The sequence below is a fragment of the Schistocerca cancellata genome, chromosome 6, assembly GCF_023864275.1.
Source record: "Schistocerca cancellata isolate TAMUIC-IGC-003103 chromosome 6, iqSchCanc2.1, whole genome shotgun sequence".
In the NCBI taxonomy this organism is placed as follows: Eukaryota; Metazoa; Arthropoda; class Insecta; order Orthoptera; family Acrididae; genus Schistocerca; species Schistocerca cancellata.
The window spans coordinates 386548944-386563873 of NC_064631.1; the positions used below are offsets into that span (position 1 = coordinate 386548944).

The window sequence follows — 14930 nt, forward strand, 5'->3', positions numbered from 1 at the left end:
GGATGCGAAGTAAAACATCAATCACAAAACTGATCCACAATCTAGTAAAATAAGTTGCTTGGATAATGAGCTCAAAAGCTTCAAATCTTTCAGATACTGATAAGTTAACCTTTTGACTTAAAGTTGGAAAAAAAGAGTTGCAGATGTTTCATAGCAAAATCAAGGAAAGAATTTCTCAAGTTGACACAAAATGCAAACAGTCCTCAGAAAATGTAAATAGTGAAATCACAGAGGGGAGTAAATGAGTAGCTAATGAAAGCAAATACAGGATAAATAGAGTAATTGTATACAAAAAGTAGTATAGAAGGTTAAGGTTGTTGAATCTGTTTGTAGAAGTAAATATGAAGCTTTGAAGAGTAAAATTACTGTTGAAAGTGAGAAATGTGAACCATTTGAAAAGAATGTATCTGCTCATGTGAATGTAGTGGAAGCTAATGTGGATCAGTTGACTACTCAACTTTAATGCAGTAGAAAATAGACTGCATGAACATGACAGTAGATTGTGTAATGTAAAAAAGAACATTAGAACAGCTATTGATAATACAGAATGCAATTTTGTCACAGTAATATGGTGTGGCTTCTGTAACTAACAGACAATTTTTGATATTGGTCTTGTCAGTAACATTCACCGAAAAGAGTTTTGGAACAGTTTTTCAAATGTTTTGCCTTGATTACAAACTGACTGACAAAAGATTGGATACATTATTTCAGAATTTTTGAGGGAAGTTACTACTACTGACAAGTGTGATACTTTGGAAAAGTTTAAGAGTGCTTATTTCAAGGTATATTGGGGAGGTAGACAAAACCAAATGCAGTGGAAAACAGTTTCTGAATTGGCGAAAATTTCAATCCTAGAAAAGAAAAGTGTAAAGAAGTTTGCTTTTAAATAGATGATAAATCTGTATATTTAACTAATAAAATGGATCCAGAGAAAAATGTAATGGGTCTGGATAGGAAACTACCCATGAACTAGCGAAACAAAATCATTGTAGCTCCTAGACATGACACTGGAAAGTTTATTGTTATTTAGAAAGGGCAGAAAAATAAACGCAGAAAGAGAGGCAGGTGAACCAAATTTTAGGAATCAAGAAAATACAGGAAATGCACAACTGTTGAAGTCAAGGGGATACGCATGTTTCAGAACAGATATAATAATGGGGAAGGGGTGTGTGGGTGTGGCAAGAAGTTAGCACAATTTTCCAGTACCAAGACAAAGTAACAGACAGTGAGAAACTATTTATAGACTGTGAGCACCAATACATGGCAACACAGACCTACATCCTAAACAGCAGGTGGGGATACGAACTGAAAGTGGTGCAGGATTCCAGAATATGGGGAACTACATCTATAAATCATTTGTAGAATGGGAAGTAGTAACTTGAATCCACTAGCCACACATTTTAAGAACAGGAACTATGGGAAGAAGAGAACATGTAGGTAAAGCAACTAAAACTACAACCGAGAAAAGCAAAATGAGTGTAGTTAAACCACAAATATTTAATGAAGGTTTGGAAGACTTTCTGAAAGAAAAGTAATGAGACTTTTTTTTTTATCTACCAAAGTTTTTTTTTCCCCAAACAACAATACTGTCTCCTTCAAAGTAATTCCCTTCAACAGCTATACACTGGTAGAGTCATTGCTACCAGTCTCGGTAGCAGTGCTGAAAGGCTTCAATTGGTAGGCCTTTAACATGTCAGTCACATTCTTTTCAATGTTCTCCAGAGTCACAAAATGATGGTCTTGTAAGACATTTTCAATTTAAAAAAAAAAAAAAAAAAAAAAAAAAAAAAAAAAAAAAATATTTGCAAAGATTCAAATCTTGTGAACAGAGAGGATGTGGAACAACAGATGGCTCTGAGCACTATGGGACTTAACCTGTGAGGTCATCAGTCCCCTAGTACTTAGAAATACTTAAACCTAACTAACCTGAGGACATCACACACATCCATGCCTGAGGCAGGATTCGAACCTGCGACTGTAGCGGTCGCGCGGTTCCAGACTGTAGTGCCTACAACCGCTCGGCCACTCCAGCTGGCTGTGGAACAACAGGAATGCCTTTTGGGGTCAAAAATTCCATGATGGAAGTGGCTGACAGTTTGTCCTGGAGGAACAAATTCTTTGTGCTTGATATCCCTACTGTTAAAAAAGCAAAGCAACATTGTTTTGATTTTTGCTTTGCTCATTCAAGCTTTTTCCAATCAAGTAGATGTCACAGTCTGCAACTTCTCACTTTGTGCTTTGTCTCAGGACTGTACTCAAAAATCCAGTGTTCATTACCTGTGATGACACAAATGAACCATTCATGGTCACTGGCAATGCTCTCAAGATGATAAACTCACCTGTTTCTTCAATTGTCCTGCTCAGTTGTGAGATTTTTTTGGCACCATTTTGGCACAAACCTTTCACATGTGCAAAATGTTCGGCCTTCAGTCAAAATATGATATACAGTGAACTGTTTAAGTTTAGCAGGTCACCCATCACCATTATTGTTAAACATTGGTCTGATCTCATTAGAACATACACATGTTTGATGTTTTCATCAGTTTTCAAGGTTGAAGGTCTCTCTGAGTGAGGTTCATCTTCAACATGTTCCAGCCTTCCAAACTTAATTTGTGCCAGCAAAAAACTTGTGCTCTTAATAAGGAATGTTTCCCATAAGTCTGTTTCAACTTTTCAAAGGTCTCACTTGTAAATTCTCCAAATTTAATACAAAACTTGGTTGCATAATGTTGCTCTAAATTCTGCTGTCCTATTTTTGTAACACACAACAAAAACATAGTTTCACTGATGGCACCTTCAAAAACCATGTGATGGCTTGTACATAGCTGAAATTCTGACTGTGCATCAGGAAGGAATGGACCCACCAGTCTACACAAATAGAACAACACAGCATTGCAAGATCACTCACAACGTTCCCAGTCTCATTACTTTTCCCACACACCACATACAGATTCACTGAAAGAAATGAAGAATCAGAAACACAGAAAGTGCACACATAAAAACAGATGAGGAATCTTGTCACAAATAAGGGAGAGCACAAATAAGGAAGGGTTGTTACGCAGAGATGTGAAAGAGAAAGTGGAAGAAGCATCTGTGGAAGTCTAGTAAGAGTGAATTCAGATTTAATGAAGTATTTTAACTAGTCATTATTGTACAAAATGGCTAATGTTAAGAGGGATGACACTTGAAGCAATTCTGCAAATATGCAAGTGATTTCTAGAAATGAAGAAAGCTTTGAGCCAAAGGAAACTGTGTAAAATTTGCTGGAAGAATATGCAATTAATAGTTGTAGGAAAGAGACTGGACAACTGGTTATTAATTTGTCAGTACAGGAAAAATAGGTGCAGCATTTAGCTGACAGCTGGATTGATCTACATGCAGTGAGTCAGAAATGGATAGCAGCTCTACCTAATAAGAAAACATCAACAACAACGCCTGTTTCTGGATCTCAAATAATTGTCATGATGGAGAAAGTAAAGTTTTTTGTTAAGCATGATGTAATGTTGCCAAAGAAGGGTCCAGTTTTATAGCAACTTTTTCATAATCCCTAGGTTAAGTGTTGACACACTGATACGTGCAGGTTCTTTTTATTAAGCATAACAGAAAACTGGGTTTTGCTGAGGAATCTATGATTTTGGACATATACGGAAGGAAATTAAGAGTATCATTTCAGGGAAAAAGAAACTGATGCCAAACGAAAAGGACATTATTCCCATAAGACATTGCAGAAAAGATGAATTGTTTGAAAGGTATAATGATTTTGGGTATAAAATACTAGTGAAACCATGGGAATCAGAAGTCATTCATAATTAAATAGACGGTAAAGATAGGTGCACTACGATTAGAAGTTGGGGATAATGGCCTCAGGGGACTTGCATTCTTTACAATGCCAGGTGACTGATGATTGCCAGATGCCCCAATTACTGGCAATAATACTGTATTCTCTTTTTCTGCTGTCACACTTCCTCTTCTGACATTCTGAACTGCATCTATTCATCTTTAACATTCTTCACCCTTAGGGAGGTATGTTTAAGAGAAATGAGCTACATACCATACGGGATTGTACGAGGGTTGAAACTTAAATAGCGGCAACTATTTATTCACAATCGATACAAAAGAGTTACATGTTTGCACATGTTACCGTCCTTCAAAGTAGTCACCAGGGTTGTGTAGAACCCGTTACCAGCGAAGTGGAAGGTGTAGTATACCGTTAGCAGAGCCTGTTCTGTTGATGGTGCAAATGGAGCGATCAACTGCCTGTCAAATCTCTGGAACAGTTCTGAAGCGAATGTCACGAAGTGGTTCCTTCATCTTCAGAATCAAATCAAAGTCACAAGGACTTAAGTCCGGGGAGTACGGTGGATGGTAAAGTACTTCCCAGTCCGATTGACCGAACAGAGCGTCCACAACTTGCACTGTATGCGCCCGCACATTGTCGTGCAAAATGATGGGTGGGTTGCGCAGACAGTGTCGCCGCTTCTTTGGCAAAGCTCGTCACAGGTGATGATCCAAAAATGAACAGAAATACTGTGCACTGACGGTCTGCTATGGAGGAACGTAATGCATTAGGATAACACCATCACAGTTGTACATGAGAATCACTATAACTTTAGACCACTCCATTTGCACCATCAACAGAACAGGCTCTGCTACCGGTATACTACGCCTTTCACATTGCTGGCAACGGGTTCTACGCAGCGCTGGTGGCTACTCTGAAAGACAGTAATACGTGCAAACATGTAACTCTTTTATATCAATTGTCAATAAATAGTTGCCGCTATTTAAGTTCCAACCCTCGTATATCAGAAAGCATGATGGATTTTGTAAAGTAGTAAGCATATGACGAAAAGGTTATCAGTGGTGGAATATGTATACCAGAAACACTTGGTGCTGAAGAGTACAACATTTTGTGGAAAAATGTAGCAGTTCTTCAAGTAGGTAACTAAAGACTACTGGATTTGGATTGAAGTAGAGAGTATATAGGAAAGATGATGTGGTTATGAAAGTATTTTGAGAAATATACTGTGCTATTTCGGAAAATATATAGTGAAGAATCTTTTGAGGAAATAACCAGAGATTTGAAGAAAATGTAAGTCTAGGCTTCCGTAGCTGTTGTCAGTCAATAAAATAATTCTGGGAATGTGACAGGATTGTCGTTATGTAATATTCTCCGACTTTTCAGCCACTGTTGCAAATGTCCTCCTCAGCGTGTTTTCGTTAACTGCTGAATGAGAGAAGTTTTGGTTGTTATATACCGGCGGTGAGATTGTTATCACAATCTGATATGGTACTGAGCATGAGGAGGAGGGATTTTACATATCCTGCTGTTTACTTGCTGCCTAGTGCTAGCTGAGGCATTCCAGTATTGTGTGTACCTGTGACCGCTGTGGTCTTCAGTGCACCTGCGTATGTGTATTGCTTCAGATGAGCTGCTGTTCTGTAGCACTGTTACTGTTGGCAGCCAAGATGCCAGAAGTCAGAACTCGTCCTCTCTACTCATGTTGATGAGTCACTTGGCTATTTCTAACACCTCTCTAACCTTCCCCCTGAAGGTAAGAGGCTGTTTCGTCAGTATGCATGCTTCTCGGAAGCCTATCGTTTAGCCACATTTGTCTTCGTGTTCTGCCACCACTAACTTGGCGAGTTGTCTTAGTCGGATATATCTTTCATGTTCAGACATCCATGTGCTGACTGGTCACCACATCTTGCCTACATACAGTAGTCCACACTTGCACTCAATTTCATAAATTCCAGCAGCATGTAGCTTGTCAACTGCATCTTTCATTGAGCAAAGAAAACATTTTATTCTGTTGCTGCTCTGAAAACTCGGCCTGATACCTGTTCAGCAGAAAGTTTGCCCATACAGTCAGTGATACCTTCAACATATGTTCTGTCCTTCCTTCTGCTCTTCCCTATTGCCTACATCCTTTGACTCCAGTTTTATCTATCACCTTCATCCGATAACCATTGGCTCCAAAAATGGATTCTGAGGTTTTCTAGTTCTGCCTCCAGATGTTCATCACTAATCCTGTGGCTCCTCTTAGCTAAAATGTTCAGGCAGAGTCAATCTGCACAGGGCGGTTGTGGGAGGAGACGTGTAGGTACCTGTCCATGACACTGGACTTAAGGGGGATCCAATAGCCAAGGTAATCAAATCAACACTGGTAAAGAAAATTAGAATTAGCTTTGACACAGATAGAAGCCTCATCCCTAAAGTCCCACAGGCATTAGGAATATACGGTGTACCAAAGGTCCACAAAGAGGCTTTCCCTTTAAACATTAATTCATCGACCAAAAGACTAGTGAAAGAACTGGCTCTGAAGCGCTGACATTTAGTGAGCCACGCAGAGTCTTACAGTAAGGGTTCCACCCATTTTGTAGCACTTTTAATTAATAGAAAAGTGTATTTCGGCTACGAACTTAAGGGTCAGATTTGATGCGAAGTCCTTATTCACAAATAAACCAGTGTCACACACCGTGAACAACTTAGAGGAACACAAGGCACCCAATGACTGGGAGCTACTGTGCCATTGTTTAATGACCATCTCCTTCAGCTGAAAAAGTAAATTCTATGAACAGATAGATGTTGTTGTTAAATAAACTGCACTTCAATCCACATCATTATGCTCAGACTGCTGGCTCCAATACGTTGACTACATTGTCGTTAAGTCATCACATGGAGAAGAAGAGTTACAGAACTTCCACCAGCATCTCAATCAGCAGCACAGTAAAACTGAATTCACTACAGAAATAGAAAAGAATAGATTGCTGCCTTTCTCAACATGGAAGCTAACCGAAAGCCTGATGGTAAACTTGGCCACAAAGTATATATACTGAAGAGCCAAAGAAACTGGACACCTGTCCAATATCACATAGGGCACCCACAAACATGCTAGAAGTGACGCAACACAACGGCATGGACTTGATTAATGTCTGAAGTACTGCTGGAGGGAATTGTCATCATGAATCCTGCAGGGCTGGCCATAAATCCATAAACGTACGAAGGGATGAAAATCGCTTCTGAACAGCAAATTGCAAGGCATCCTTGAGCTGCTCAATAAGGTTCCTGTCTCGGGAGTTTGGTGGCCAGCAGGAGTGTTTAAACTCAAAAAAGCGTTCCTCAAGCCACTCTGTAGGAATTCTGGATGTGTGGGGTGTTGCACTGTCCTGCTGGAATTGCCAAAGTCCATCAGAGTGCACAATGGACATGAAAGGACACAGGTGATCAGACAGGAAGCTTACGTATGTGTCACCTGACATAATCGTGTCTAGATGTATTAGGGGTCCCATATCACTCCAATTACACATGCCCCACCCCTATACAGAGCCTCCTCCAGCTTGAACAGTCCCCTGTTTACATGCAGGGTCCATGGATTCATGAGGTTGCCTCCATACCCACATACATCCATCCACTCGATACAATTTGAAACTAAACTCTTCTGACCAGGCAACAAGTTTCCAGTCATCAACAGTCCAATGTTAGTGTTGACAGGCCCCTTTGTGTCATGCAGTCATCAAGGGGACAAGAGTGAGCCTTTGGCTCCAAAAGCCCATATCAACGATGTTTCATTAAATGGTTTGCATGCTGTCACTTGTTGATGGTCCAGGACTGAAATCTGCAGTATTTGTGGAAGGGTTGCACTTTTGTTATGTTGAATGATTCTCTTCAGTTGTCGTTGGTCACATTCTTGCAGGATGTTTTTGCAGCAGCAGTGATGTCAGAGATTTGATGTTTTACTGGCTTGCTGATATTCATGGTACACTCATGAAGTGGTCATATGGGGAAAACACCCACTTCACTGCCACCTCGGTGATGCTGTGTCCCATGCTCGTGCACCGACTGTAACATCATATTAAAACTCACTTAAATCTTGATAAGCTGCCATTGGAGTAGCAGTAACTGATCTAACAACTGTGCCACACAATTGTTGTCTTATATAGGCACTGCCAACTGCAGCGTTGTATTCTGCCTGTTTACATATCTTTGTATTTGAATACACATGCCTGCACCAGTTACTCTGGCACTTCAGTGTAAAAAAAACAGCAGCACGGTCAGGTACCTATATAACTCCTCCCAACAACACCCTACACAGAAGAAATCCATCCTGCACGTTTTAACCAAGAGGGTGCACAGAATTAGCATGAAGAACATCTGAAGGCTTAACTAAAAAACCTCTGGACCATTTCTGGGGCCAATGGTTATGAGATGAAGATGACAGATAAAACTAGAGACACAAAGGATGAAGGCACTAGGGAAGTGCAGAAGAAAGGACTAAACATCGCCCTGCTGCCGGGTGTTCAAAGGGTAAATCAACATGTGGACAATATGCTCTGTCGAGCATGTATCAAACCGATTTTTCTGTAGCAGCTACAGAATAAAAGATGTTCTTGGCTCAATGAAAGATGCAACTGACAAGCTATATGCTGCTGGAGTTTACAAAACTGGATGCAAGTGTGGACTAGTGTAGGCGAGACAGGGCGACCGATCAGCACACGAATATCTGAACATGAATGATACATCCGAGTAAGACAACGTATCAAGTCAGCAGTGGCAGAACATCAGGATGAGTGTAGCAAACAGGCAGAATTTCGAAAAGCCCACAGACTGCTGAAACAGTTTCTTACCTTCACAAGGAAGATTAGAGAGAGGTGATAGAAATAGCCAAACGATCTGCCAACAAGAATAGGGAGGATGGGTACTGACTTCCAGCATCTTGTTGCCATGAGTAAGAGCACTGCAGAACAGCAGCAATAAGCAGTTAAGCAAACACCAATCAAGAATGTGTATTTCCACCAATGAAAAGAAGTAATTCAAACACCAATAAAGGACAGCTAACATCCCTCCTTCTCACCCTCAATACCCTATCAAATTACAATAACAGCCTCTTCCACCAGTACATAAGAACCAAAACTTCTCTCATTCAGCAGCAAAGACACTCTGAGGTAATCTGCTACAGGTAAGTGGTTGTCTTTCTTCTACTTTATGTAAAGAGTAACATAGTTATCCTTGGTCATATGTTTCTTTCTTTAACTTTATACAGTCATCTTCATGTTTCTAAGCTTTCACCTAAGATGAAAGTGTTCTGTCTCATTCTCGCTCTGTGTCATGTTGTTCTGGTCATTCAAGCTGAAGCCTTTGTGTCCTATCTACATTCCACTAAAACCCCTGAAGGTGCCACCCTCTAAGCAAGTGTACCTTTCTTCCATATTGTGAAAACAGCTTCCTTCCTTCCAGCACCACTACGAACTTTACTTCAAAAGTCAATAAAATTCATCTGGGTGTGTGATTGCCTTGTCGGTGTGTAAAATTCTTTGACATTTCGGCCACTGTTGCAAATGGTCTACCTCAGAGTGTCTTTGCTGCTGAAAAACACGGTTTTCCGAATCCCCTTCACCAAAGAAGATGAAGTAAATATTCCTGCATTCCAAACAAGAACAACTGCCAAGATGAGAAACATTGAAGTATATATCCTCAGTGTAGCAAAGCAGCTTGAATCACTTAATAAAGGCAAGGCCTCCAGTCCAGACTATATACCAGTCAGGTTTCTTTCAGAGTATGCTGATACAATAGCTCCATATTTAGCAATTATATACAACAGCTCACTTATAGAAAGATCTGTACCTGAAGACTGGAAAATTGTTCAAGTCACACCAATTCCGAAAAAGGGAAATAGGATAAATCTGCTGCATTACAGGCCCATATCACTAACATCAATTTTCAGTAGGGTTTTGGACCATATACTGTGTTCTTACATCGAAGAAAGTGGTGTATTGACACAGTCAGCACAGATTCAGAAGATATCATGCTCATGAAACACAACTAGCTCTTTACACACATGATGTAATGAGCACCATCGACAGGGGATGTCAAATTGATTCCATATTTTTAGATTTCCAGAAGGCTTTCGACACCGTTCCTCACAAGCGTCTTCTAAGCAAACTGCATGCCTATAAAATATCACCTTAGTTGTGCGACTGGATTCGTGATATCCTGTCAAAAACTTCACAGTTTGTAGTAATAAACGGAAAGTCATCAAGTAAAACAGAAGTTATATCTAGCGTTCCCCAAGGAAGTATTATAGGCCCTTTATTGTTCCTGACCTATATTAACAACACAGGAGACAATCTGAGTAGCCCTCTTAGATTGTTTGCAGATGATGAAGTCATTTACCATCTTGTTAAGTCATCAGATGACCAAAACGAATTGCAAAATGATTTAGATATCTGTATGGTGTGAAAAGTGGCAATTGACCATGAAAAAGGAAAAATGTGAAGTTACTCACATGAGTACTAAAAGAAATCAACTAAATTTCGATTACATAAGTCACACAAATCTGAAGGCTGTAAAATCAAGTAAATATTTAGGGATTAGAATTACAATTAACCTAAATTGGAATGATCACATGGATAACAATGTGTGTAGAGCAAACCAAAGACTGTGATTCATTGGTAGAACACTTAGAAGGTGAAACAGGTCTACTAAAGAGACTGCTTACACCACACTTCTCTGCCCTATCTGGAGTATTGCTGTGTGGTGTGGGTTCCACATCAGATGGGACAGACAGATGACATCAAAAAAGTTCAAAGAAGGGCAACTCATTTTGTATTATCACAAAATGGGGGAGATAGCCCCACAGATGTGATATGTGAATTGGAGTGGCAATCATTAAAACAGTGGTTTTTTGTTGCAAAGGGATCTCATGAAATTTCAATCACCAGTTTCCTCCTCTGATTGCGAAAACATTCTGTTGGCTCCCACCTACATAGGGAGAAACGATCATCACATTAAAATAAGAGAAATCAAGGCTCGCACAGAAAAATTTAAGTGCTTGTTTTTCCCACGCACCATTTAGAGTGGAATGGTACAGAGAGAGCTTGAAGGTGTTTCAATGAACCCTCTGCCAGGCACTTTATTGTGAATAGCAAAGTAAACACCTTGACGTAGATGTAAATATTAAAATCAAATATTTGACTTCATTAACTATCTGAATATTTCTTTTATCTCTTGAAACATTTCTTTAATCTCTTCATCATCTGTGGAGCAAGTTGGCATATAAATTGTACTAATGTCTTGACCCTTATACATTCTATTAAACAATGTTTAATCTGTGAATATAAGATGAATGATGAATTTGGGAAAAAAACATCATCTTATAATTGGGTAAATATGGTACCTACCACATACTGATGGCACAAAGTGATCAGCATGTCTATCACCATGTTTGACACTAATTAACTAGCACAGTAACACGTATGTCAGCTATTCTCGGATTTGTGCCATATCCTAATATCAAAATGGAAAAATGGAAATTTTAACAGTGTGAAGGCTGGCCTATGTGGCCTCCTCAACTGGACAGGATGCCACACCACCACTAGAAACATCTTCCTACATCAAACCTGCACAAATGTAATAGAAAAGTACTTGGTTCACAGCTCAGGATAACTGTTGTTACAGTCTACGTTATTGGTTTGTGTGTTGTTACACAAGGATGGTAGTACACTATCCAACTAAGCTTACAAAGTCAAACTCTGAAGTTCCATCAGTCACACACCCAATCAAATAGGGCTTTCACATCCCCAAATAAGCATTTTGCAGCTGTACTTAAAAATGTTCCTCAAAGCTTATTTCATAACAAGTTTCTAGCCTGGGAAACAAATCTCAAACAAAAACAGGAAAGAAGATTATGTTTCACCATCAACAACTGGGGCATTATAGATGGAGCACAAGCTCAGATTTTGGAAGGATGAGGAAAGAAATCGGCTATGCCTTTCTGAGAGGAACCATCCCAGGATTCACCTAAAATAATATAGGGAAATTACAAGAAACCCAAATCTGGATGGTCAGATGGTAATTTGAACTGCCATTGTTCTGAATACGAGCTCCCTGCACCACCTCAGTTGGTCACAATGCTCTTTCCACATAAATTGTTCACCTTGAGTATGATTAGTTTTTCAAAGAATTTTACTTTCTGCAAACTCAACATCAAACAACTAACATCCTCAATCGCTGTAAAATGAACTATTTCATTATCAAATTGAATGGTGTCCTCTGGCATTATCAAACCTGAATTCACAAAATCCAAACAACTAAGAGTATCTGAGATACATGAAATGCTCAAGACTACTTGAAGGCATTTGCAGATTAATGTAAGCTATATACTCAAAAAGAAGCAACTGTGGCCTTACTGCAAAAACCATAACTTCACCATTAGACAGAAAAATTAACAGAAACCACAGACAGCCTAAAGTAGGAACACCCGACAGGGACTTCAACCTCCTCCTGGATGACTTAAGAACTTTTAACATTCATTACACAATTACAACTATCATCAGTGTTATCTTGTTGTTGTTGCTTTAGGACACAAAACATCTTAGTTCATACATAACATTAATTGGTCAATTACCAGATGGAGATGAAGTTGATAATATTCAGAGTCTAATAGACTGGAGTAGAGGAATAGTTAAAAACTTTTACTCTTTAATGAGTATGCTCAAGCTGCTTAAAGTTAAATTTCCTTCGTCATATTACTATGATGAATAAAAAGTAAAATGTGATCTACAGTTCATGCTGCATCCACTACGATACCTTATAATTCAGATGGCAAACATACATTAAAATGTCAACTGTGTCAGAAAATGGCGCACTGTCAATGTTTGGTTGAAGTGAGCACAGAGTGGTATGCGGTCTCCACTTAACAAATAACCACAACTGAGAAGTTGTTACCAGACAGGTTATAATGCTCATTCAATGATTAAATAATTATATAAAATACTAGGAGCACAAATAGTCACTAAAATGCAGTCATGATTAATTCTGAGTTGGATGAGTAATGACGATGAACTGTCAATAGGCACACACAAAAGAAAAAAACTTGCTAGCTTTCGAAGTTAGACTAACAGTGCCAATGCTATTTTTCAGCAGCTGAAAGAAACCACTGGCATTGTTAACTCTAGCCAGCACTCAATGAATTAATTGAATAAATAAATTGTTAAGTATATATCTGCTGCATACTTAACAAACAAGTGTAAGTATATTCTTTCTTAATTATGTGGGCAATGGTTAAGTACCTATTCTTCACTGAATACAAAAAAAAAACCCTCCAAACTGTGTATCACAGGCACCACTAATCATGTATGCATGATTCTAATTAATATAAAAGATTAAGTAATAACATTCACATATTTTGTCTGTCACAAACATTTTAAACTCTGTAAATTAGAACTACACAGCATATGAAGTTCAATTTTTATAAAATGCATTGTTCTTACCAACTGGACTTCACCAAAGGCTCCTCTACCAATGACTTTAATAAGAGAAAAGTCATCTGTCTTCATACGTAACCTACAAATAGTGGCTGCCACAGAATCATCTAGAAGTATCAAAATTACACAAAAATTACAATTATTAACCAGATAACTAAATAGCAAATACAATGTTACAGTAAATAAGTGTATTTCCATTGTTGCTTAAAATGTAATCAACACAACCTGTAGCGAAGCAGGTAGTATTTTCTGCCTAACATGTAAATATAACAAATCAACACACAAAACAATGGAATGAATCAATCTAACTGCCCTAAAACATAATACCACAATACACAGCAGCTGATCAATAGCTACAGACAAAACAATGGCAGATCTCAATAGGAAACTGTTGATATCTTACTTCTCTACAAGAATTAGCTGGTAGGAAAAGAAATGAAAAATCCAATAAAGGAATAAGAGACACGACCGAATAACAACATATGCACAATTTGAGACACAAATTCGTAAGGTTCACAACTGACTATGAATGAAAGCTAGAAATTCTTTAAATGTACACAAAGAACTTAAATTTTTCCAGCATTGTGTAGCAATTTCTCAAATTTTCCTTCCCTAAAACATTCAATCTCCAAATTTAGTTCTGCATGTGTGAATTACAACTTAACAATATTCCACACCTCGCCAACAGTTTCTGTTCCAAACCTCTACTGGCTTATATTCCATTACAGTCATGACAATTGCCACTGTGAAGCCTGCTGTCACTTATGTATATTATGAATTAAATACACGCAACACTAGTGTAATATTCTACAATATTTATGATTTGTTGCATGAACCAGTTTTCAGCTGTTATACCATCATCCGGTACAAAGCTAAGTATAACTGATGATGGCAGAACAGCCAAAAATTGGTTCCTGTAACAAATAATAAATATTGTAGAATATTACACCAGTGTTGTGTGCTTCATTCATAATGAACAAAACATTCTACCACAAACTGATGGAACAGTGAATCCATGCAATTATTTTTACATTTTATTAAACTTATTAAATTAACGAACATCATTGATATGCTAAGCTAAGGTTAATATCTCACTCACACATTACCAAATGTATTTTATGCTTGAAAAGTTTAAAACTCAACAATAAAAAACAGAAATTACATCAAAATATTACTCACATCTATTCATATATGCTTCTATATTTTTCATTCGTTTGACAGCTGGGTGATCACAGTCCGAAACTAAGGCCTGAACTGTATCCTGAAATTAAATCAATGTAAACATGAAAGGAACTGTGTAAAGCAAAATGGAAAGAAACAGAAATTGGAATGAAAGGTAGCAAGAAACTTAAGTAGTACAGAAGCAATTTAGGCACAAGGGGTGGCTGTATGTAGACCTTCTTAATAAAGGATTAGAAGTGAGAATGAGCCATCAGAGTTTAACAGAAGGCTTGAAGAATTAAACTTACCAACAAGCAGTCAACATTTGCAACACTACGAGGATCTTGAATCTCCTCTTCCAACTGACGCAGTCGTCGTTTGCGATCTTCATCTTGTATACAGTCCATTGTAGTGCTAAAATATGAAGTGAAGCATGAGTTCACAGATCACATTTTCACAAATTACAGCATCTTACACTAAGACCATGTATCAAAATATAATTAGAG

The 14930-nt window shown here is 38.4% G+C and overlaps 1 protein-coding gene across 1 annotated transcript in view; it reads right to left on the reverse strand.

Moving 5' to 3' along the window:
* LOC126190825 (rho-associated protein kinase 2) overlaps positions 1–14930 on the reverse strand; it is a 201927-nt gene that overhangs the window by 177402 nt on the left and 9595 nt on the right. The window contains 3 exon segments of the mRNA XM_049931396.1: positions 13270–13370; positions 14443–14524; positions 14733–14838. Coding sequence (XP_049787353.1) covers positions 13270–13370; positions 14443–14524; positions 14733–14831 — 282 coding nt within the window. The 5' untranslated portion in view covers positions 14832–14838.